This window comes from Macaca thibetana, chromosome 3, assembly GCF_024542745.1.
Source record: "Macaca thibetana thibetana isolate TM-01 chromosome 3, ASM2454274v1, whole genome shotgun sequence".
NCBI lineage: Eukaryota > Metazoa > Chordata > Mammalia > Primates > Cercopithecidae > Macaca > Macaca thibetana.
In genome coordinates, this window is record NC_065580.1 from 129,390,785 (window position 1) to 129,416,593 (window position 25,809).

A 25,809-nucleotide genomic window follows, 5' to 3' on the forward strand; every position below is an offset into this window, starting at 1 on the left:
GTTAGAACTGCACGATTGTAAGGAAGAAAAGGGGGCCAGCAGTGGTTCACTCCTGTAATCCCTGCACTTTGGGAAGCTGAGGCAGGAGGATCACTAGAGGCCAGGAGTTCCAGGCCAGCCTGGCAAACATGGTGAAACCCAGTCTCTACTAAAAATACAAAAATTAGCCGGGCACGGTGGCTCCCACCTGTAATCCCAGCACTTGGGAGACCGAGGTAAGTGGATCTCCTGAGGTCAGGAGTCCAAGACCAGCCTGGCCCAACACAGTGAAACCCCGTCTCTACTGAAAAATGCAAAAGTTGGCCAGGTGCGGTGGCTCACACCTGTAATCCCAGCACTTCAGAAGGTTGAGGCGGGTGGATCACGAGTTCAAGAGGTCGAGACCATCCTGGCAAAAATGGTGAAACCCTGTCTCTACTAAAAATACAAATATTAGCAGGGTGTGTTGGTGTGTGCCTATAGTCCTAACTACTCAGGAGGCTGAGGCAGGAGAATCACTTGAACCTGGGAGGTGAAGGCTGCAGTGAGCCCAGATTGTGCCACTGCACTCCAGCCTGGCCACAGTGAGACTCCATCTCAAGAAAAAAAAAAAAAAAAAGGAAAAGTTAGCTGGGCATGGTGGCCCGTGCCTGTAATCCCACCTACTCAGGAGGCTGAGGCTGGAGAATCGCTTGACCCAGGGAGGCGGAGGTCGCAGTGAGCTGAGATCATGCCCCTGCACTTCAGCCTGGGCAACAGAGGGAGACTCTGTATCCAAAAAAAAAAAAAAAAAAAGAAAAAAGAAGAAAAAATTAGCTGGTCGCGATGACACACATCTATAATCCCAGCTACTTGGGAGGCTGAGGCAGGAGGATCACCTGAGCCTGGGAAGTCAAAGCTGCAGTGAGCCAACATTGAACCACTGCACTCCAACCTGGGCAACCAGACTGAGAACCTGTTTCAAAAAAAAAAAAAAATAACCAGGCCAGGCACAGTGGCTCATGGGTGCCTGTAATCCTAGCTACTCAGGAGGCTAAGGCAGGAGAATCACTTGAACCTGAGAGGCAGAGGTTATAGTGAGCGGAGATCACCCCACCGCACTCTAGCCTAGGCAACACAGTGAGACTCCATCTCAAATTTAAAAAGTGAAAAAAAAAAAAAAAAAAAAAAAAAAAAAAAAATTTGGGTGGGTATTTGGTCCCTGAATGTCCAGGTATAGACGGCCTTCCCATTGGGCTGGACGGGAGGCTGATCTCGAACAGCACACGTCCACCCCAGCCAGCCGCCTGCCAGGGTCTCCTCCCCAATCTAGCCAAGGGCAGGCAGGGGGCACTCACTTCAAGTAGTAGCCGGCAGATTCTAGGTGGGACGCAGGCTCGTTGGCCACAGACCACATCACGACGGCGGGGTGGTTCTTGTCCCTGCGCACCACTTCCTCCATCACCCGCATGTGGTTCTGCAGGGACACGTTGTTGAAGAACTGCCTGCAGGCCAGGAGGGAAGGGACAGAGGGTCATGGTGCAGCCCACGGGCTGGGCAGGCGGAGCAGGTGCACAGCGGGGACTCACGGCAGTGCCAGGCCCACGCCAGGACACTCATCGATGACCACAATCCCATAGCGGTCACACATCTGCAGCACTTCCTCGGCGTAGGGGTAGTGGCTGGTGCGGAAGGCGTTGGCACCAAGCCAGCGAAGCAGGTTGAAGTCCTTCACCAGCAGCGGCCAGTCGAAGCCCTTCCCTCGGATCTACGGGACAGCAGAGCCGAGTGACCCCTGTCCCTGTCGAAGCTGCACTTCCTCTGAGAGCCAGGACCCTGGAGAGCCACCCCACGAGTCCCCTCTCCTTTTGGAGCCATTTGCCTCATTGCCCTGAGCTGCCCTTAACTGCAGGACACAGGGAAGGTGAAAGTGGAGGGTGACCAGAAGCAGCCCCAAGGATCCAGGAGCCCCAACGCACGTCCGCATCCTCATGCTTGTTGACGCCGTGGAAATAGAAAGGTTTCCCATTGATGAGGAACTGGCTTTCGGTGACAGCCACAGTGCGGATCCCCACAGGGAGTGTGTAGAAGTCAGAAACAGGCCCCAGCGACATCTGTGCAGTCAGTCGCACCTACAACAACCAAAGCACCAGGTGTGAGCACCCCAACAGCCTGAGCCCTCTGCCAGGAAGGCCCCTCGTGCACCCCAGCAGCCGCCTCTGGGCCTGTAAGCAGAGATGCAGCAATCAGAGGCTCTGCTCTTCCCTGGCTGAACCTGGGACCTGCCCTTCAAAACGGGGTCTTCCCCTTGACCAGACAAGGAGGCTCATGCCTGGAGTTCTCACATTTTGGGAGGCTAAGGCAGAAGGATCACTGGAGTCCAGGAGTTCAAGACCAGCCTGGCAACAGCCTGAGACCTCATCTCTATAAAAAAAAAAACTTTTTTGAGACAGTCTCACTCTGTCCCCCAGGCTGGAGTGCAGTGGTGTGATCTCAGCTCACTGCAACCTCTGCCTCCTGAGTTCAAGCAATTCTCCCGCCTCAGCCTCCCGAGTAGCTGGAATTACAGGTGTGCACCACCATGCCCAGCAAATTGTCATATTTTTAGTAGAGATGGGGTTTCACCATATTGGCCAGGCTGGTCTCAAACTCCTGGCCTCAGGCCATCCACCCACCTCAGCCTCCCAAAATGCTGGGATTGCAGGCATGAGCCACTGTGCCCAGCTTACAATTTTTTTTTCTTTAATTAGCCAGGCATGGCGGCATGTGCCTGTAGTCCCAGCTACTCAGTAGGCCAAGGTAGGAGGATTGCTGCAGGCTGAGAGCTCAAGGCTGCAGTGAGCTATGATCAGGCTACTGCACTCCAGCTGGGGTGACAGAGTGAGACCATCTCAAAAACAAAACAAAACAAAACAAAAAACTGGGCCTCCCACCAAGGGTGAGAAACATCGGAAAGCTCAGAGGACCACGCTGCCCGTTCACCTGTCCTGGGCTCCTGCTGAAGCCAAGGTCACCAGATGCGGGCAAAAGACCTCCCTTGGGCAAGCCCCAAACCACCATTACCTCCAACGAGTACAGATACGCGGGGCGTTCGTGCATCAGGTATGGCCACCAGAGCCTGGCACCCGGCACCTTCAGTTGGCCCTGGGTTCCTGTCCCGTTCGCCACGAGTTTGTTTTCTGCATCCAGAAGACGCACTTCCAACTCGAACAGGTTACTGCCCTTGACAGAGATCTGGTAATTCACCAGCCCTGCGAGAAACGAGAAAGACCAGTGCTGTGGGAGGGACATGACCTGAGTCACACAAAAGGGAGTGCCCTGCAGCCACCGCTGCCAGGAAGCCATTTGTTTCTGTTGCTTTTTTTTTTTTTTTTAAATTGTTTTTGTTTTTTTTCTTGAAACGGAGTCTCACTCTGTTCCCCAGGCTGGAGTGCAGTGGCATGATCTCGGCTCACTGCAACCTCCACCTCCAGGGTTCAGGTGATTCTCCTGCCTCAGCCTCCCAAGTACCTAGGATTATAGACGTGCACCACCATGCTCGGTGAATTTTTATATTTTTTAGTAGAGATGGGGTTTTGCCATATTGGCCAGGCTGCTCTAGAACCCCTGACCTTAGGTGATCCACCCGCCTTGGCCTCCCAAAGTGCTGGGATTACAGGTGTGAGCCACCGCACCCAATGCTTTTTTTAATTTAAAAAAAGATTTTTTCGGCCAGGCACAGTGGTCAGACCTGTAATCCCAACACTTGGGGAGGCTGAGGTGCGAGGATTGCTTGAGCCCAGGAGTTCAAGACCAGCCTGGGTAACATAGGGAAACCACTTCTTCCCTAAAAACACAATCAGCCGGGCGTGCTGGTGCGTGCTTGCAGTCCCAGTAGCCCCAGCTACTTGGGAGGCTGAAGTGGGAGGACTGCTTGAGCCAGGAGTTCGGGGCTGCAGTGAGCTATGATCTTGAGGCAGGGTAGGTAGTCAAGAAGTGACTGTGCCCTTTGGACATGCCAGCCACGGCGTTGAGACACGTGACGTGTGAACACGCATGTACAGCTACTGCGCATGTGCAGCACCCAGAGGACAGCCCAGAACGTGCTTACAGTAACACCTCTTCCCAGCTCCTTAGGAATTCATCATGGAAGACTCCCAGAAAGGGAGTTTCCCCAGTAATAATCGGCGCTGTCTCATCCTTACGAGCAGCCTGTCCTGAATTCTGTGTCTCAGGGTGAACCGTGTATTTTGCACTTCATTATTTTTTTTGAGTTGGGGTGTCGCTCTGTCACCCAGGCTGGAGTGCAGTGTTGCAATCTCAGCTCACTGCAACCTCCACCTCCCAGGTTGAAGCAACTCTCCCATCTCAACCTCCTGAGTAGTTGGGATTGCAGGCTCACACCACAATGCCCAGCTAACGCTGGGTAGGCTGGTTTGAACTTCTGAACTCAAGTGATCCACCCGCCTCGGCCTCCAAAAGTGCTGGTATTATAGGCATGAACCACTGCACCCAGGCTATTCTAAACTTTACTTCCAAAATACTTTTCCTGGGCAATAAATTGCTCTATGTTGCATTGCGTTTGCTGTGTGATTCTTTTTTCAATTCTTTTTTATTCATTTATTTTATTTTCTCAGACAGGGTCTCACTATGTTGCCCAGGCTGGTCTGAAACTTTTCAGTTTAAGCGATCCACCCACCTTGGATTCCCAAAGTGCTGGGATGACAAGCATTAGCCACCACACCCAGCCTAAATTTTTTTTTCTTTTTTTTTTTTTTGAGACAGAGTCTTGCTCTGTCGCTCAGGCTGGAGTGCAGTGGCGCAATCTCGGCTCACTGCAAGCTCCCCCTCCCAGGTTCAAGCCATTCTCCTGCCTCAGCCTCCAGAGTAGCTACAGGCTACTCTGGACTACAGGGGACTACAGGCACCCGCCACCACACCCAGCTAATTTTTTTTGTATTTTTAGTAGAGACAGGGTTTCACTGTGTTAGCCAGGATGGTCTCGATCTCCTGACCTCATGATCCGCCCACCTCGGCCTCCCAAAGTGCTGGGATTACAGGCGTGAGCCACCGTGCACAGCACCTAAATTCTTTTAAACTTAGAACTGCAGGCTTATGACAGCTGTCAATAATCTTGCCACTGCACTCCAGCCTGGGCGACAGTGCAAGGCCTCATAGCAGGAAAAGAAAAAGATAAGTTTTTTTTTTTAATTTATTTTTTTGACATGGAGTCTCTGTCACCCAGGCTGGAGTGCAGTGATGTGATCTTGGCTCACTGCGAGCTCCGCCTCCTGGGTTCACGCCATTCTCCAGCCTCAGCCTCCCGAGTAGCTGGGACTACAGGCGCCCGCCAGCACGCCCGGCTAATTTTTTGTATTTTTAGTAGAGACGGAGTTTCACCATGTTAGCCAGGATGGTCTTGAGCTCCTGATCTCGTGATCCGACTGCCTTGGCCTCCCAAAGTGTTGGGATTACAGGCGTGAGCCATGGCACCCGACCTGAAAAATGTACATTTTAAAAAAGAAAAAAACTTAAAACAAAAATTTTTCATAAATACAGGATATCCCAGTGGCTCATGCCTGTAATCCCAGCATTTTGGGAGACTGAGGTGGGTGGATCCCGAAGTCAGGAGTTGAACCAGCCTGGCCAACATGCTGAAACCCCATCTCTACTAAAAATACAAAAATTAGCTGGGCATGGTGGCATACGCCTGTAATCCCAGCTGTTCAGGAGGCTGAGGCAGGAGAATTGCTTGAACCTGGGAGGCGGAGGTTACAGTGAGCCAAGACCATACCACTGCACTCCAGCCTGGACAACAGACAGAGACTCCATCTCAAAAAAAAAAAAACCAAAAAAAAAACCCAAAAAAAAAAAAAACGGTATCCCCCAGCTGGGCGCAGTGGCTCACGCCTGTAACCTTTGCATTTTGGCAGGCCGAGGAGGGTGGATCACCTTAGGTTAGGAGTTCAAGACCAGTCAAACCAACATAGTGAAACCCCATCTCTACTAAAAAAAATACAAAAATTAGCTGGGTGTAGTGGCAGGTGCCTGTAATCCCAGCTACTTGGGAGGCTGAGGCAGAATTGCTTGAACCCAGGAGGCAGAGATTGCAGTGAGCCAAGATCACACCACTGCCCTCCAGCCTGGTGACAGAGCAAGCCTCCATCTCAACAAAAAAAGAAAAAAGAAAAAAAGAAAGACAGGGTCTCCCTCTGTTGCCCAGATCAGAACGCAGTGGCACAGTCATAGCTCACTGCACCCTTGACCGCCCAGGCTGAAGTGATTCTCCTGCCTCAGCAGCTGGGACTACCGGTATGCATCACCATGCCTGGCTAATTTTTTAATTTTTTGTGGTGATGGCCTTGCTGCGTTGCCCAGGCTGATCTTGAACTACTGGCCTCAAGTGATCCTTCTACCAGGGCCTTCTTGCAAAGTGCTGGATGACAGGTGTGAGCCATCTTGCCCGGCCCCCTGAAGCTGCCTGTTCCTTGAGCATGACCTGTAGCAAGGGGAGCTGGAGTGAGAGCAGCACAGTGGCGAAGGGACACGACTGCCACCCTGAGCTGTGTGACGTTAGGCCAGACCCCTCTTCTCCAAGGGAGGTCAACCACACGGGTGATTTCGGGAGCCCGTGCCCACTCAGACAGCCTGGAATTTAGCTTTGTAGGTGGATGGGAACCTGTGAGGGTTTAGAGATGCTGGGAGCACCTTTTTCCTGGGAGAGCTTTCCAAACAGGGAACAAACAGAGCCACCCTGGGCCCCGCTGAGGGAGGATCCTACCAGAAGCCCTCACCACTGTCGTGCTCCACGCTGGTGGTGACGGTGATGTCATCGATGTAGGCGGTGGGTGTCGTGTACAGAAGCACAGACCGCTGCAGTCCCGCGTAGTTGAAGAAGTCAAAGTATGTATTCTGGACAAAGTAACCCTTGGGATACCTAGGGTGGGAGGACTGTGGTTCGCTGGGCCCTTGCCCTGGGTCCCTTGACCTCAGCTCACATGCCTTCCCAGCCTCCCCAGATCCAGGGCCTCCACTCTGCAAAGGCCACCCTGTCCCTAGCAGGAAGACCACGGGGTGGGGCGGGAAGGTGGGTGCGTGCAATGGAAGCAGGATGGTACCCACTTGGAGGTGTCGGTCAGGTATTGGATGGTCCCTGGTGGCAGGGTGGTGGGGGTGAGTGTGTTGTTGATGGCGATAGTGATGCGGAGCTGGGAGGACAGGGGCCCCACCTGGACCAGGTTGCTGATGTCGGCTTCAAAGGGCAGGTAGCCCCCCTCATGCTCTAGCGTGTCGACCCCATTCACCCACTGCAGACACAGGAGACATGGGCAGGGGGTGGCAGGTCAGGGCATGAGGAGGTGCCCAGCTGTCGGGCACTCCCTCACATATCCAACAGTATGGGGCTCTGGGGCCTGCCCGCTAGACGGGAAGAATGGCATCCCAATGGGGTAGATCAGGCTACCTATTCCCCTACACAGGGCACAGCACCCAAGGCAGGGCAGGGCCCCCCACCATCCCACCCCGGCAGACAGGCTGTGGGTGGCAGCTGGGGGTCCCATGCTGGTCAGCAGCCGTGCCCACCCACCCGCCCTGCCTGCTCCTGGCCGCACTGACCACGATGGCATAGGCGTGGGCACTGCCAATCCTCAGCACCACTCTTGTGCTCAGGTCCTGGGTCCATCGCTCCGGCAGGATCACCTCCCGTTCATACCACACCCAGCCAACAAAATGCCGCAGACGCCAGTCCTGGCTGATGTCGTTGAAGCTGGAGGGAACTGGCATGTCCAGGGTGGGGCCTGACTGTGGAGAGAAAGGCCGGGCTCAGCTCCTAGGCCCCCAAAGGGATCCGGGACCAGTGTGCTGCACAGCTGTGTCCCAGGCTTAGTGCAAAAGCCCTGACACATTGTGAGGACTCTTGGCGGAACAGACAGATAACTTGCTGATAACAGGTCAATTGCCAGGGCGGTTAGTGCACCTGGGCCAGGGGAGCCAGGAGTTCCTCCTCGGAATGGGTGGGGCCCAATATCTCCTGAGACAGGAGCGAGCCCAGGGCCACATCCCAGCCAGAGGCAAGAAGGTTCAGACCCATGACTAAGGCAGATGGCCCATTGCATGTCACAGGGAGGAAGGCTGGTTGGGGGGATAGGGGGAGCTTTGCTTAGGACACTGTGAGTGGGGCCCACACTGGCACCCAGCCCCCTCCTCTCTCCCTCCTGTACCGAATGATGCAAAGTCAGAAAAAGAGGATGTAGACCAGGCAAAAGCGGCCCAGACCTCACCCGGTTCCACTTCTCTGCTGACCACATCCGAGTCAGGAGGGGAACACGGGTGGCGTCCTTGGCCTGATGTCACGTCCTGTCCTCTATCTGAACCTTAAAAACCAGAAAGCTGACCTCAGGACGTCTAAACTGTCCCCTCCTCCCAATCCCCGGGCCCAGCTCTGTGCAGTGCATGCTGCTGTGCCAGGGGAGTGTGTGGGTGGTTCATGCCTGTAATCAGCACTTTGGGAGGTCAACGTGGGAAGATGGCTTCAGGCCAGGAGTTCGAGACCATCCTGGGTAACTAGTGAGACCCTTTATCTTTAAAAAAAAAAAAAAAAAATGTCTCACTGTGTCGCCCAGGTTGGAGTGCAGTGGCATGATCTCAGCTCACTGCAACCTCTACCTCTTGGGTTCAAGCAATTCTCCTGACTCAGCCTCCCAAGTACCAGGGATTACAGGCGTGAACCACCACACTTGGTTAATTTTTATATTTTTAGTAGAGACGAAGTTTCACCATGTTATGTTGGCCAGCCTGGTCTCAAACTCCTGGCCTCAGGTGATTCGCCCGCCTCCGCCTCCCAAAGTGCTGGGATTACAGGTGTGAGCCACTGAGCCCGGGTAAGATTTTTTGTTTTGTTTTGCTTTTTAGCCAGGCGTGGTGGCCCCAGCTAAACTGCGGGACGGGAGAATCGAGTGAGCTCAGAAGTTAGGATGGCGCCACTCTCCTCCAGCCTGGGAGACAGGTGCAAACCCAGTCTCAAAAAACTTTTTTTTTAAAATAAAAAATAAATATTAAAAGGAAGGACACTGCACAGGCTCAGCCTTCGCCTCAGGAAGGGGTTAGGCAGGAGTCTTTTCTCCTCCTCCTGCCTCCTCCACCCCGGCCCTCCAGAGTGCCCCAGTTCCCCCGTCCCCCAACCCCGCGCCCCCTAAGCCCGTTGACCTTTAACCTCCTGCGGGCTCCCAGCTCCGGGAAGCCCAGGGGAAGGAGCCTGCGGGAACCCGGGATCCCCCACTCCCACCGCCGGGCTTCCAGACGCCTCCCGGCCCTGCCCCGAGATCGCACCTCCCGCAGAGGCCGCCGGTACCACTGCTCCTCAAAGCCCCGGCGTCGGTTGTCGGAGAAGTCGGCGCGGAAGCTCCAAAGGCCGTCCAGCTCCTTGCGCTCCCGCGACGGGCTCTCCCGGGGGTACAGCATCCCGCCCTGCAGCGCCAGCGCGCAGCCCCACAACAGCGGCCCAAGCACCGCCCAGGCCACCGCCAAGCCCCGGGCCATGCTTTCCGCTCGCCTACTCCCCCGCTCCCCTCTCCGTCACTGTCTGCTGGGCTAAGAAAAGCGCGGGAGGTGCCCGTAGGGCGGCTCGCGTGACGCGCCGGTGGCGTGACGCGCCTGAAGCCGTCCGCGCCATCTTGGTTCAGGACGAGTGCCAGGCCTGGAGGGGCGGGGCGGGGCCAGGAGCTGCCCAGTGGGGCCTGTGGCTGGAACCCCAGGCTAGGCCTTTGGGGAAACGGGACCCTCACCCTCAGCCCCAGCCAAGAAGGGCGAGGTCTGCTCCCCACCCCGGCCCAGGCTGGACGATCCAGGGTCGCAGGCCAGAACAGAACCCCTGAGATCGGTGGGATCCCCCTGTTTCGTCAAGGAGCACCTCCACTTGCTTTCCCCAGCAGGAATTTGAGCTGGCCCCATGGGAGCTTCTTCCATGCCTGTGTGATGCAGCCTCTTGCAGGGATGCCCGTCCTTGGGATGCGGCCATAGCCTTGACCCTGGGATTCTGGAGCCCTGACCTTAACCCAGGGGCCAAGAGCTCCCTCTTGGTGTTGCAGGCACATAAAGATGCAGGGAGAGAGGCCAGGTGCAGTAATCCCTGCACTTTGGGAACCCGAGGTGGGGGGCGGGGGGGGGGGGGGGGGGGGGCGGATCACTTGGGGCCAGGAGTTCGAGACCAGCCTGGCCAACAGACAGTGAAACCCTGTCCCTATTTTGTAAAAATTAAAAAAAAAAAAAAAAATTAGCGGGGCGTGATGACGCGCACCTGTAATCCCAGCTACTCGGAAAATCGAGGTAGGAGAATCGCTTGAACCCGGGAAGCAAAGGCTGCAGTGAGCCAAGATCACACCACTGCACTCCAGCCTGGGCAACGGAGCAAGACTCTGTCTCCAAAAAAAAAAAAAAAAAAAAAAAAAAATTGCAGGGAAAGGGTGCCCTGCGGGACCCCACTTTACTCCAGTAGGGAAGGCACCGTGTGGGAGAGGTAGAGGAGGAGATCTGGAGACAGCAAAGGAGACATAGGTTTATGGAGGGTACTTTCATACAGGGACGGTTCAGTGGTCATTGCTGGACATGAGAACCACTACGATTTGTAAAAAGCATGCAGCTTACATAACATTTTCAACTAGCATCCTGTTACTGGTGGAGTTCCGGGTGGTGAGTCCCTACACATCAGCAGCAACCTCAATTCTCACCTCCTCAGAAGAAAGAATTGCACTGAAGGGTATAAGGCAGAAAGCCAGAGGAAGGCCAGTTGCAGAGCAGTAGTAAAAGTTTATTAAAAAGCAGGCCAGCGCTGGGCGCTGTGGCTCAAGCCTGTAATCCCAGCACTTTGGGAGGCAGAGGTGGGAGAATCACGAGGTCAGGGGTTTGAGACCAGCCTGGCCAATATGGTGAAACCCCGTCTCTACTGAAAATTAGCTGGGCATGGTGGCATGCGCCTGTAGTCCCAGCTACTCAGGAGGCTGAGGCAGGAGAATCTACTGAACCCAGGAGGCAGAGGTTGCAGTCAGCCGAGATCACACCACTGCACTCCAGCCTGGCGACAGAGCAACACTCAGTCTAAAAAAAAAAAAAGCAGGCCAGGTGCAGTGGCTCAAACCTGTAACCCCAGCACTTTGGGAGGTCAAGGCGGGAGGATTACTTGAGGTCAGGAGTTTGAGACCAACCTGGCCAACATGGAGAAACCCCATCTCTACTAAAAATACAAAAATTAGCCGGGTGGCGGGCACCTGTAGTCCAAACTATTCGGGAGACTGAGGCAGGAGAAATGCTTGAACCTGGGAGGCAGAGGTTGCAGTGAGCTGAGATCATGCCACTGCACTGCAGCCTGGGCTACAGAGTGAGATGCCATCTCAGAAAAAAAAAAAATTATTAAAAAACTTTAGAACAGGAAGGAAAGAAAGAAAGTATAACTTGGAAGAGGGCCAAGTGAGTGACCTAAGAAATCAAGTGCCTTGGCCGGACACAGTGGCTCACGCCTGTAGTCCCAGCACTTTGGGAGGCCGAAGCGGGCAGATCACCTGAGGTTGGGAGTTCGAGACCAGCCTGACCAACATGGAGAAACCCCATCTCTACTAAAAATACCAAATTAGCCAGGTCTGGTGGCGGGCACCTGTAATCCCAACTATTTGGAAAGGCTGAGGCAGGAAAATCGCCTGAACCTGGGAGGTGGAGGTTGAAGTGAGCCAAGATCACGCCATTGTACTCCAGCCTGGGCAACAGGAGTGAAACTCCGTCTCAAAAAAAAAGAAGGAAGCTAAGTGCCCAGCTTGACCTCTAGACTCGGGGTTTCATAGGCTGGCATCCTACCAGGATATTGCCACTCCTGATTCCTTAGGTGGGGCCCTGAACACACGTTCTTCTTAGACCATAAAGTCATTCGCAGGGTGCACAGCAGTTACGGATGTCGGGTGCCTCTGCCATACGGAGGGGTCCCTCAGGTCCTAGGAACCTGGCCTGGACACAATTGTTTGTACGATTACTCCCCCACCCCCTTTTTTCACACTCACCAAACCCACCTTCTGAAAATGGACCTTAATACTGGAAATGGAGTCCCCAGCACGGTGAAAATAAATACATTCTAGGAACTGACAAGGCCTGAAGGCTTTTTCCCAAATGTTTACACGGTTTTTTTTTTTTTGTCATATTTTCTTATTTTTTAATTTTACTTTTATATTCCATTAGTGAAATGTTGACATGCTTAATTAAATTAGGATACAGTTCATTGTTTATGAGGCAGCTTTAGGCCAAATTTAACAAAAGTAAGAAAAAGTAGGATGCAGACGTTTGTACAGTATGTAAAAATCAGTAATTCAGGCCAGGCTCAGTGGCTCACGCCTGTAATCCCAGCACTTTGGGAGGCTGAGGCGGGAGGATCACCTGAGGTCAGGAGTTCAAGACCAGTCTGGCCAACATAGTGAAACACCGTCTCTACTAAAAATACAAAAATTAGCCAGGTGTGGTGGCAGGTGTCTGTAATCCCAGCTACTAAGGAAGCTGAGGCAGGAGAATCACTTGAACCTGGGAGGAGGAGGAGGAGAAGGAAGAAGAGGAAGAAGAAGAGGAGGAAGAGGAGGAGGAGTGAGAATCACTAACTGCCACAAGAATGGCACCAAGCCATTCATGAGGGACCTGCCCCTATGACCTGAACACCTCCCACCAGGCCCCACTTTCAACACTGAGAATCAAATTTCAACACAACACTTGGTGGGGTCAAACAAACCATAACCAAACCACAGGATAGGGACTATTACTATTACCATTTCTCAAATGTGGAAACTGAGACACATGAAGATTCAGTAACTTTCCTGACACCACAGAGCTAGTAAGATGCAGAACTGGGGATCTGACCTAATCAATCTGTTTCCAAGTGCTTATTGCTGTCACTGTAAATCAGTCTGCCATACCGCCTCGCAAAGACTTTTTTTTCTTGAGAAAGTGTCTTGCACTGTCACCCAGGCTGGATCACAGTTCACTGTAGCCTCGACCACCTGGGCTCAGGTGATCCTCCCGCCTTAGCCTCCCAAGTATCTGGGACTACAGACACATGCCATCACGCCCAGCTAATTTTTTTTTTTTTTTTTTTTTTTTTTTTTTTTTTGAGACGGTCACCCAGGCTGGAGTGCATTGGAACAACCTCGGCTCACTGCAACCTCCGCCTCCCGGCTTTAAGCGATTCTCCTTCCTCAGCCTCCTGAATAGCTGGAATTAGAGGTGCGTCACCATGCCTGGCTAATTTTTGTATTTTTAGTAGAGACGGGGTTTCACCATGTTGGCAAGGCTGGTCTCAAAACTCCTGAGCTCAGGTGATCTGCCTGCCTTGGCCTCCCAAAGTGCTGGGATTACAGGTGTGAGCCTTCATGCCAGGCCCTATGCCCAGCTAATTTTTAAAACATTTTGTTGCCCAGGCACAGTGGCTCATGCCTGTAATCCTAGCACTTTGGGAGGCCAAGGTGGGTGGATCACTTAAGGTCAAGAGTTCAAGACCAGCCTGGCCAACGTGGCGAAAGCCCATCTCTACTAAAAATACAAAAATTAGCCGAGTGTGGTGGTGCACACCTGTAATCCCATTTAATCGGGAGGCTGAGGAAGAATTGCTTGAACCTGAGAGGTGGAAGTTGCAGTGAGCTGAGATCACACCACTACACTCCAGCCTGTGAGACAGGAGCAAGACTCCATCTCAAAACAAAAACAAAAACAAAACACAAAAAAACACATTTTGTAGTCTGGGCATGGTGGCTTATGCCTGTAATCCCAACACTTTAGGAGGCTGAGGCAGGTGGATCATCTGAGGTTGGGAGTTCGAGACCAGCCTGGCCAACATGGAGAAACCCTCATTTCTACTGAAAATGCAAAGTTAGCCAAATATGGTGGCACACGCCTGTAATCCCAGCTACTTGGGAGGCTGAGGCTGGAGAACCACTTGAACCCAGGAGGCGGAAGTTGGAGTGACCCAAGATCACACCATTAAACTCCAGCCTGGGCAACAAGAGTGAAATTCCATCTCAAAAAAAAAAAAAAAAGTTTGTAGTCAGGGTCTCACTATGTTGCCTAGGCTGGCCTTGAACTGCTGGCCTCAAGCAATCCTCCCAGCTCAGATTCCCAAAGTGTTGAGATTACAGGTATGAGCCACCGTGCCCAGCCTGAAAGACTTTCAAATTTATGTTTGAAGAAGGAATTGACAGAGTCATGGGTTTTTAAATACACTCATATATGGAGAGAAAAGGAAACTGTCAATTTTCACCATATATATATACACACACACGTATATATATGAAATGTATAGATTTTTTTAAAACTTTTAAAAAATTTTTTATTTATTTATTCATTTTTGAGATGAAGTCTTGCTCTGTCACCCAGGCTGGAGTGCAGTGGCACAATGTTGACTCACTGCAACCTCCACCTCCGAGGTTCAAGCGATTCTCCTGCCTCAGTCTCTCAAGTAGTTGGGACTACAGGCGTGTGTCACCATGCATGGCTAATTTTTTGTATTTTTAGTAGGGACGGGGTTTCACCGTGTTAGCCAGGATGGTCTCGATCTCCTGACCTCGTGATCCACCTGCCTCAGCCTCCCAAAGTGCTGGGTATACTGGTGTGAGCCACCGCACCCAGTCAGATTTTTTTTTAATAGAGATGGGGTGTTGCTATATTGACCAGGCTGGTCTCGAACTCCTGGCCTCAAGTGATCTTCCGTCTCTGCCTCTCAAAATGCCTGGATTACAGGTATGAGCCACCACGTTTGGCCCATATATATATAAATACAAGTGTTTATATTTTTATATCTACAGAGATGACACTTGATATTTTAATTGCTACTTTAATATTTTAATATCAATACGATGACAGCAATTATCAAGCACAACACCCAATTAGAATAACAGGCATTTCCAATCCTCCCGCCTCAGCCGCCCTCTTGCGTGGTTTTTGAGGTTAAAGTCTTCTTGGTTTGGGTTTTTTTTTCGGCAATATCTAAAACTAATCTCTGAATTATGAGTGTCTTCAAAGACCTCCTCCCCTTTGCATAAATACTTCCATGGACAATTGTTTTATTATTTAAAATAAACTTTATTGAAGTTTACATACAATAAAATGCACTCATTTTAAGTGTATAGGTTGTTTTGAGACAGGGTCTCACTTGAACTGTATAGTTTGATGAGGCTTAGCAAATGGATATATCTGAATACCCACTGCCACTATCAAGATATAGAACTTTCTGCTTAGATGCAGTGGCTCATGCCTGTAATCTCAACTTTGGGAGGCTGAATTGGGAGGACTGCGTGAGGCCAGGAGTTCCAGGACAACCTGGGCAACATGAATGCACCCGGTTACAAAATTTTTTAGAAACGGCCGGGCGCGGTGGCTCACGCCTGTAATCCCAACACTTTGGGAGGCCAAGGCGGGTGGATCACCTGAGGTTGGGAGTTCGAGACCAGCCTGACCAACATGGAGAAACCCCGTCTCAACTAAGAGTACAAAATTAGCCAGGCGTGGTGGCCCATGCCTGTAATCCCAGCTAATTGGGAGGCTGAGGCAGGATAATTGCTCGAACCCGGGAGGCAGAGGTTGCAGTGAACTGAGATTGAATCAACGCACTCCAGCCTAGGCGACGAGCAAAACTCCATCTCAAAAAAAAAAAAATTTAAATTAGCCAGGTATGGTGGCATGCACCTGTGGTCCTAGTTTCTCAGGGGGCTGAGGCAAGAGAATCAGTTGAGCCAGGAATTAGAGGCAGCAGTGAGCTGTGACTGCAATACTGCATACCAGTCAGAGCGACAGAGGAAGACGCTGTCAAAAAAAAAAAAAAAAAAAAAAAAAAAAAAATTAAGGCCAGGAGCGATGGCTCACACCTGTACTCCTGACACTTGGAGAAGGCAAAGTAGGAGCATCGCTTGTCCCCAGGAGTTCCAGACCAGCTTGGGCAATATAGTGATATATCATCTCTACAAAGAATATTTTAAAATTTAGCCAAGTGTGTGGGCAAAGGCCTGTAGTCCCAGCTACTTGGGAGGCTGATCACTTGGGTCCAGGTGGGGAAGTCTGTAGTGAGTAGCGCCATTGCACTCCAGCCTGAGCAACACAATGAGACCCTGTCTCAAAACAAAAACAAAAACAAATCAACAAAAAAGAAGTTTCCCTAGGGCTCTGCGGTGGCTCATGCCTGTAATCCCAGCACTTTGGGAGGCAGGCTGATCACCTGAGGTCAGGAGTTTGAGACCAGCCTGGACTACACAGTGAAACCCCGTCTCTACTAAAAATATAAAAATCAGCCAGGTGTGGTGGTGCACGCCTGTGGTCTCAGCTACTCAGGAGGCTGAGGCAGGAGAATTGCTTTAACCTGGAAGGCAGAGGTGGCAGTGAGCCAAGATCAAGCCACTACACTCCAGCATGGGCAATAAAGCAAGACTCCGACTCAAAAAAAAAAAAAAAGAAAGAAAGAAAACTTTCCTGTTACTCCAGGGAGTTGCCTCTGACCCCTCCCAGTCAATCTACCTCCCACCCCTGACCCAGGCAACCACTGATCTGCTCTGTGTCACTACGGATTAGATTTGGTGTTTCTAGTATGTCACATCAGTAGAATTACATGGGATGCTCTTTTGGGTCTGGTTTCTTCCACACAGCATGTTTTTGAGATTCATCCATTTCCTGTATGTTTCAGTATCTTGTTCCCAAGGACCATTTTTAGCAACAGAAAACAGAACAAATTTCATGAGTATTTCAGTTACACACCTTATTCAGATAAGATTCTTTGAATCAATTTTATGACATGAAATGTTGTCTACCACTTTGCAGCTGCTGAAAAGAAGAGACACATCCTCTTTCTTTTCTTTCTTTCTTTTTTCTTTTTCTCTTTTTTTTTGAGATGGAGTTTCGCTCTGATTTTCTGGGCTGGAGTGCAATGGTGCGATCTTGGCTCACCAAAACCTCTGCCTCCTGGGTTCAAGTGATTTTCCTGCCACAGCCTCCTGAGTAGCTAGGATTACAGGCATACGCCACCATGCCCAGATAATAATTTTTGTGTTTTTAGTAGAGACGGGGTTTCACCATGTTGACCAGGCTGGTCTCAAACTCCTGACCTTAAGTGATCCACCTGCCTTGGCCTCCCAAACTGCTGGAAACATATTTTATTGCATTTTTAAAATATCACAAAAGGGTCTCAGGAATCATTTGGCATCTTCTTTTTTTTTTGAAATGGAGCCTTGCTCTGTTGCCCAAGTTGGAGGGCAGTGGCATGCTGTCAGCTCACTGCAACCTCCGCCTCCCAGGTTCAAGCGATCCTCCTGCCTCAGCCTTCCCGAGTAGCTGGAACAATAGCCACACGCCACCACGCCCAGCTAATTTTATATTTTTAGTAGAGAAGGGGTTTCTCCATGTTGGCTAGGCTGGTCTCAAACCCCTGACCTCCAGTGATCCACCAGCCTCAGCCTCCCAAAGTGCTGGGATTACAGGCGTGAGCCACCATGCCCAGCCAGCATCTTCTTATTTCTATAAGTCTTATTCATAGACTCTTAGATCTTATTCATCAGCATCCTGATCTGTTTCCTTTTTTTTTTTTTTTTTTTTTTGGAGACGGAGTCTTGCTCTGTCGCCCAGGCTGAAGTGCAGTGGCACAATCTCGGCTCACTGCAAGCTCTGCCTCCTGGGCTCACGCCATTCTCCTCCATCAGTCTCCCAAATAGCTGGGACTACAGGCGCCTGACACAACACCCAGCTAATTTTTTTGTATTTTTAGTAGAGATGGGGTTTCACCATGTTAGTCAGGATGGTCTCGATCTCGTGACCTCGTGATCCGCCCACTTTGGCCTCCCAAAGTGCTGGGATTACAGGCGTGAGCCACCGCGCCCAGCCTGATCTGTTTTTTTCAGAGACACAGATACTATCCAACATTTTTTTCTTTCTTTTTCTTTTTTCTTTTCTTTTTTTTTTTTTTTTTAAGACAGAGTCTCGCTCTGTTACCCCGGCTGGAGTGCAGTGGCACAATCTCAGCTCACTGCAACCTCCACCTCCCAGGTTCAAGCAATTCTCCTGCCTCAGCCTAACAAGAAGCTGGTATTACAGGTGCTCACCACCACAACTGGATAATTTTTGTATTTTTAGTAGAGACAGGGTTTTACCATGTTGGCCAGGCTGGTCTCAAACTCCTGACCTGAACTGACCCTCCAGCCTCGGCCTCCCAAAGTGCTGAGGTTACAGGCATCAGCTGCCACACCTGGCCAGTCATTCAACATTTTTCTGATATCTTTGTTTTAGCTGTTGTGTTTTACTGAATTAAAGTATCTGAATTTGGTAAACATTTGTAAATCAAAGAAAATTACTGAAGCATGTCTCAGTCATTTTTAGAGGTCATTTTGCCAAAGTTGAGGATGCAGTGGGAGGAAAAAAGAAATAAAAACCACAGGAAATATTTGTGATGCATGCTTTTTTTTTTTTCCAAAGACAGTTTGGGGACTTCAATATTTAAAGGGAAAAAGAGGCCAGGCTGGGTGACGCATGCCTGTAATTCCAGCACTTTGGGACGCCTAGGCAGGCAGATCACCTGACGTCAGGAGTTTGATATCAGCCTGGCCAACATGGTGAAACCCTGTCTCAACTAAAAATACAAAAATTAGCTGAGCGTGGTGGTGCATGCCTGTAATCCCGGCTACTCGGGAGGCTGAGGCAGGAGAATTGCTTGAACCCAGGAGGCAGAGGTTGCAGTGAGCTCAGATTGCACCACTGCACTGCAGCCTGGGCAACAGAGCAAGACTCGGTCTTAAATAAATAAATAAATAAATAAATGGAAAAAGAGTGAGTAGTAGGGGAATGCAAAATTAAAAAACAAGCGAGGAGGGAGAACAAATGGAAGCACCAAACGATTGTGTTCCTTTCAGTCGTTGATCAGCGTTTACAGCATCCACATTTTACATATGGAAAGAAAAGGAAGGAGAAATAGTCGATTATGCATTTATCTTGCGCTCAGTGAATCTGCATTTTTTCATAAGATAAATAAACATAGAGTACAGGAAGCAGCCAGATACGCTTGTCTCCGGTGCACAGAGGGATGACTTTTAGTTCTGTCCTTTGTCCTTTACCTGTGAAGACAAGTTTTTTGTTTATGTTGTCAGAGTGAAATTCAACAGAACTGTTTTGGCCAGGCATGGTGGCTCGTGCCTATACTACCAGCACTTTAGGAGGCCAAGGTAGGTGGATTGCATGAGGCCAGGAGTTGGAGACCAGCCTGGCCACCATGGTGAAACCCCATCTCTACTACAAATACAAAAATTAGCCAGGTGTGGTGGTGCACACCTGTAATCCTAGTTACTCAGGAGGCTGAGGCAGGAGGAAGGCTTGAACCAGGAGGTAGAGGTTGCAATCAGCTGAGATGGTGCAATTGCATGCCAGCCTGGGCAACAGAGCAAGACTCTGTCTCAAAACAAAACAAAACAAAACCAGAACTGTTTTACATGAAATTCAAGAAATTAAACCAAACTGTTGGTTTTCCTTTCACATATTCAATGTCAGTAACTCATCTTTCTGGGTTTGAGATACTGAATGAGCAATGTCTGGCCTCATCCAAACCCTAGTAGATTTATCACCCTGCAGAGGTTTTATGTAACACACTTGTGCTGAAGTTTTCTGATGAACGATCATAGCTGCAAAACCTTTTATCATTTGAAGGAACAAGTGTAATACAACCCAAGAAATTTTGAATATCAAGACCCTACCCTCTTCCCTGAATAATGACTGTGAAAGGAAAATAAATCTCAGGACCACCAACTCACTAAGCCAAAGGCAAAAGTCAAGCTGGAAACTGGATCATTCAAACCTGCCTCTCCCATTTTGTCCCTAAATAGATAGCTACAAAGATTTTTTTTTTTTTTTTTTTTGAAACGGAGTCTTGCTCTGTCACCCAGGCTGGAGTGCAGTGGCGTGATATCGGCTCACTGCAAGCTCTGCCTCCTGGGTTCATGTCATTCTGCCTCAGCCTGCACAGTAGCTGTGACTACAGGCGCCCGCCACCACGCCTGGCTCATTTTTTGTATTTTCAGTAAAGACGGGGTTTCACCATGTTAGCCAGGATGGTCTCGATCTCCTGATCTCATGATCCGTCTGCCTCAGCCTCCCAAAGTTCTGGGATTACAGGCGTGAGCCACCTTCCCGACCTACAAAGATTTTTTTTAAAAAAGCTACGTACCTCCCTCACGATTCGCCCATGAGGAAATTCCTTGTGGACCTCAAGATTTTGACCTTAGAACAGTTCTGTTGAATTTCACCCTGAAAATGTAAATTGATAGCTTATCCTTGCAGGACAAAGGATAGACCCCAAGGTCATCCCTCTGCTCACGTGAGACAATTGCGTATCTGACTGCTTCCTCTGCCCCATGTTTACTTTCTCTTTTAAAAAACAAACAAACAAACAAACAAACAAAAAACCTTAAAAAAAATAGGCCAGGTGCGGTGGCTCACACCTGTAATCCCAGCACTTTGGGAGGCCAAGGCAGGCAGATCAAGAGGTCAGGAGATTGAGACTATCCTGGCTAACACGGCAAAACCCCGTCTCTACTAAAAATACAAAAAATTAGCCAGACATGGTGTCAGGAGCCTGTAATCCCAGCTACTCGGGAGGCTGAGGCAGCAGAAGGGCATGAACCCGGGAGGCAGAGCCTACAGTGAGCCGAGATCGCGCCACTGCACTCCAGCCTGAGCAACAGAGCGAGACTCTGTCTCAAAAACAAAACAAAACAGAACAAAATAAGACAAAAAATAGAGACAGAGTCTTGCTATGTTGCCCAGGCCAGTCCCAAACTCCTGACCTCAAGTGATCCGCCCGCCTTGGCCTCCCAATGTGCTGGGAGTACAGGCATGAGCCACCATGCCCAGTTGCTGTCCTGAGTTTCATGGAGACTTCATGACATAGGCATGATTTGGTTTTTAGTTTGTTTTTTGTTCTGTTTTGTTTTTAAGACAGGAGCCTAGCTCTGTCACCAAGTCTGGCAAGCAGTGGTGCAATCATAGCTTGCTGCAGCCTTGATTTCCTGGACTCAAGTGATCCTCCCATCTCCACCTCCTGAGTAGCATTACCATGCCTGGCTAATTGTTTTATTTGTAGAGATGGATTCTCACTACGTTGCCCAGGCTGATCTTAAACTCCTAGCCTCAGGCAATCTTCCTGCCTTGGCCTCCCACAGTGCTGGGATTTCAGACATGAGCCACCGCGATGGCCACATAGACATGATTGATTAAATCATTGGTCACCGATGATCAACTCAACCTTCAGCTCCTCCCTATCCCTGGAAATCTGGGGGCAGAGGGCTGAAATTTCCAACCCCCTAATCACAAGGTTGACTCCCCTGGCAACCAGTCCTCATTTTGAGGCTATTCACGAGGCCCCAGAAATCAGTCGTCTCATTAGCATCCACAAAGACACTTACCACTTTGCAGATTTCAAGGGTTTCAGGAGCTGCGCACCCAGGAAACAGGGGCAGAGACCATATATGTGCATTTGTGTATATATGTATATATGTTTGTGTGTGTGTGTGTGTGTGTGTGTGTGTGTGTATTCTTTGTGTGTGTTCTTTCTTTTACACTGTAGTTTTCAGATCTTACAAATATATATTATTATTTCATGTTTATATAATAAAAGGAAAATAAAATCTCGGGACCTCAGACTCGCTATGCTACAGGGAAAAGTCAAGCAGGGAACTGGGTCACGCAAACCTGTCACCCATTTTATTTGATAAAGAGATAACTACAGGCCAGGCACTGTGGCTCACGCCTGTAATCCCAGCACTTTGGGAGGCCGAGGCAGTCAGATCATGAGGTCAGGAGATCGAGACCATCCTGGCTAACACGGTAAAACCCTGTCTCTACGAAAAATACAACAACAACAACAAAAGTAACCAGGCATGGTGGTGGGCACCTATTGTCCCAGTTACTCAGGAGGCTGAGGCAGGAGAATGGCGTGAACCCGGGAGGTGGAGCTTGCAGTGAGCCGAGATAGCACCACTGCACTCCAGCCTGGGCGACAGAGAGAGACTCCCTCTCAGAAAGAAAAAAAAAAAAAAAAAGATATCTACAAAGATAAAAGTCTGCATACCTCCCTCAGAATTTGCTCCAAGAAAATTCCTTGTGTGCCTCAAGATATTGACCCTAAAAGAGTTCTGTTGAGGCTGGGTGCAGTGGCTCATGCCTATAATCCCAGCACTTTGGGAGACTGAGGCAGGTGGATCACCTGAGGTCAGGAATTCGAGACCAGCCTGACCAACATGGTGAAACCCTGTCTCTACTAAAAATACAAACACTAGCCAGGTATGGTGGTAGGTGCCTGTAATCCCAGGTACATGGGAGGCTGAGGCAGGAGAATTGCTTGAACTCGGGAGACAGATGTTGCAATGAACCAAGATCATGCCACTGCACTCCAGCCTGGGTGACAGAACAAGACTCCACCTCAGGAAAAAAAAAAAAGAGTTCTGTTGAATTTCACCCTGATAATGTCTATGGATAACTTATGTTCACAAGTGATGAACAAACGACAGAACTAATAGTCACGCTTCCACCCACCTGAGACAAATCCATGTCTGGCTGCCTCCTCTACTCTATGTTTATTTATCTTATGTAAAATGCAGATTCACTAAGTGCAAAATTAATGTGCAGGTGGTTCTTCTACCCTCTCCTTCCACATGTAAAATGTGGATTCAGTAAACACTGATCAAAAGATTCAAATGCAACTGCTTTCAAATGCAACTCTGTTAGATATATACCTTCTCTTTTCTCTTTCTTTGCTTTTTCCCCTACTGCCTGCTCTTTTCCCTTTATTTGTAGAAGTCCCCAAACCCTCTTTGGAAAAAGCACAGATAGCAGATGTGTCCTGTACTTTTGCGTGTGTGTGTGTGTGTGTGTGTGTTTCCTGGACACGCCCTCAACATTGGCAAAATCAACTAAAATGAATCAGACGCATCTCAGTCCTTTTCTTTGGCTTGCGATATAAATGGAATCATAGAGGCCAGGCACCGTGGCTCACGCTTATAATCCCAGCACTTTGGGAGGCCGAGGCAGGTAGATCACCTGAGATGAGGAGTTTGAGACCAGCCTGGACAACATGGCAAAACCTTTTATCTACTAAAAATACGAGAAATTAGCCAGGCTTGGTGATCCCGCCTGTAATACCAGCTACTTGGGAGGCTGAGGCAGAAGAATCACTTGAACCCAGGAGGTGGAGGTTGCAGTGTGCCAAGATCGTGCCAGCACACTCCAGCCTAGGTGACAGAGTGTGACTCCACCTCTAACTAACTAAATAAATAAATGAAATCATAGAATGTGTGGTTATTTGCCTCTTAATGTTTTAAAATCAAACATTTACTCTATAATTCTGCTTTGTACCAAAATTCATCAGAAATAATCTTTTTAGCTCTGTGATTTTATTTTCTTTTAAAAATTAGCTGAACATTATAGCAAAACTGAGTTACAATTTTCTCCTGCTTTCCCTGAAGAAAAGCCCTGAGGGATTTTGTTTTATTTTGGTTTTAGGTTTTTTTTTTTTTTTTTTGAGACACAGTTTTGCTTTTGTTGCCCAGGCTAGAGTGCAGTGATGCGATCTCACTGCAACCTCCACCTCCCAGGTTCTAGCAATTCTGGTGACTCAGCCTCCTGAGTAGTTGGGATTACAGGCACGTGCCACCACACCTGGCTAATTTTTCTATTTTCAGTAGAGACAGGGTTTCACCACCTTGGCCAGTCCGATCTTGAATTTCTGACTTCATGATCCACCCGCCTTGGCCTCCCAAAGTACCAGAATTACAAGCATGAGCCACTGCGCCCGGCCATCTCTTTTCCATCAGTGGAAACATGTCTGTTGTACTGGAACAGGAATTTAAAGAAATTAAAGAATGTGTAAGCAGACACTCAGTTGTATGTAAGAAAACCCAATTCCCCCTGAGAAAGAAAGAGCTGAAGTCCTTTAAAAATTAGCTGCCTGTTTTTCTGTGGCTAGCGAGCCTTATCTCTCCTCCTTTCCCAGGCATTGGGAAGACCCTGATTCCCTAGCTGTGCAGCTGCAAGGTCGCTAGACAGAGAAACTCAAGTCATAAAACATGTTTTTCCTTGAAAAGTAAGAAATGATGTAATGCATGTCTCAATTAATTAAATAACTGTCTTGTTTCTTGCTTCTGTAATATGCTTCCCCTGCACAGATCTCCCCCTACCCCATGAAATGCTTTTTTTTTTTTTTTTTTTTTTTTTTTTTTTGAGACGGAGTCTCGCTCTGTGGCCCAGGCTGGAGTGCAGTGGCGCAATCTCAGCTCACTGTAACCTCCACCTCCTGGGTTCAAGCAATTCTCTGCCTCAGCCTCCTGAGTAGCTGGGATTACAGGGCCCACCACCATGCCCGGCTAATTTTTGTATTTCTAGTGGAGACAGGGTTTCACCATCCTGGCCAGGCTTGTCTTGAACTCCTGACCTCAGGTGATCCACCTGCCTTGGCCTCCCAAAGTGCTAGAATTACAGGCGTGAGCCACCGTGCCTGGCCTACAAAATGCTTAAAAGGTAACTTAACTCTATATTCAGGGCTCAGTCCTTTGGTTGTTAAGCTGACTGGGCCGGCACACCTAAATAATAAATATTCTCCTCAGTCCCTTCGGTCTCTCTGATTCCTCATCAATACCACTACATTGCCTTATACATTTCCTTATACCTTTCCTTATTAAAAAAACATACTCGGGCGGACACGGTGGCTCACACCTGTAATCCCAGCATTTTGGGAGGCCAAGGTGGGCAGATCACGAGGTCAGGAGATCAAGACCATCCAGGCTAACATGGTGAAACCCTTTCTCTACTAAAAAAAAAAAAAAAAAAAAAAAAATTAGCCAGGCATGGTGGCAGGCACCTGCAGTCCCAGCTACTCAGGAGGCTAAGGCAGAGAGACCCTGTTAAGAGGGTCTCTCTGTTAAGAGGTCCACTGTTAAGAGACCCTGGCTTAAGCAGAGAGAAGTCTCCTTCTGCAAATACTAATGCCACTGGAAAATGAATACTTTGCCCTACCTTTTGGAAAAGAGAATATATAGAAATTGGCAACTGAGAGATTCAGATGGGTATACTGGCACTTTTAGATAGGTTCATTTTAGATGATTATTTTTAATCAGAAATCTAGTGACTGGCCTCCCTCTTTGGGGTAAATCACTCTCTCAACACAGAACGTTTAAGACATTTGGCAACTTAGTTGATTTTAGAATTGGATAATGTTCTCAAATAATTTTACATTTTTTAAATAGGGAAATTCAAATATAGGGTTACTGGTTTTCCTTATTTTACAGATGGGGTTGAGGATTTGGTCTTTTGGATTCCATTTTTGGAAAGGATGGTGTATTAAACCAGCCAAACAGTGTCTTAGGACTTATATTTTATATACTACAGCTATTACTTGGTAAGTATTTATCAATACAAAAATAAGTTTGTTATATTCCATTTACCACTTTGTGTCTTTGCGCTGAAGTGTCTTGATGTTAAATAAAAGCATGTGTTATTTATAGAGCCACTAGCATGTACAACATCTTTGTATTGTGAAAACTTGATTCGCTAAGATTTTATTATATTAATGTTGAATTTATGTCACTTGCTGTTTAATCATGGAGAGCTGTATCTCAGGATGTCCAGAAAAACCAGTCCCATTCCAGAAATTATCACTCCCATCTTCCCTGTAAATGTGTTTCCTAGTTTTATAGACTCTGTAGCCTTGTAAAGATATCATATATTAAGGGGACATTAATGAGAAACCATATTCATAATCCCATGACCTTTACATATCCACTATTCCTACAGTCTTCTGCTTTTAAAGATAATTTTGGGGCTGGACGTGGTGGCTCATGCGTG

The 25,809-nt window shown here is 49.0% G+C and overlaps 2 protein-coding genes across 12 annotated transcripts in view; one reads left to right on the forward strand and one right to left on the reverse strand.

The window, feature by feature from the left end:
- VKORC1L1 (vitamin K epoxide reductase complex subunit 1 like 1) overlaps positions 1 to 25,809 on the forward strand; it is a 166,576-nt gene that overhangs the window by 97,173 nt on the left and 43,594 nt on the right. The gene's annotated exons all lie outside the window — the stretch shown is intronic.
- GUSB (glucuronidase beta) overlaps positions 1 to 25,809 on the reverse strand; it is a 72,310-nt gene that overhangs the window by 12,800 nt on the left and 33,701 nt on the right. For 2 of the 9 annotated variants that reach the window (XM_050783565.1, XM_050783571.1), the window contains 4 exons: positions 3,022 to 3,209; positions 1,938 to 2,090; positions 1,548 to 1,726; positions 1,317 to 1,463 (listed from right to left, as the gene is read on the reverse strand). In XM_050783565.1, the coding sequence (XP_050639522.1) occupies positions 1,317 to 1,463; positions 1,548 to 1,726; positions 1,938 to 2,090; positions 3,022 to 3,209 (667 nt within the window). Of the gene's footprint in view, positions 1 to 1,316; positions 1,464 to 1,547; positions 1,727 to 1,937; positions 2,091 to 3,021; positions 3,210 to 6,731; positions 6,875 to 7,059; positions 7,245 to 7,551; positions 7,738 to 9,264; positions 9,621 to 25,809 lie in introns of those variants that run through there. The other 7 variants (XM_050783564.1, XM_050783569.1, XM_050783568.1 and 4 more) reach the window with 7 other exon arrangements.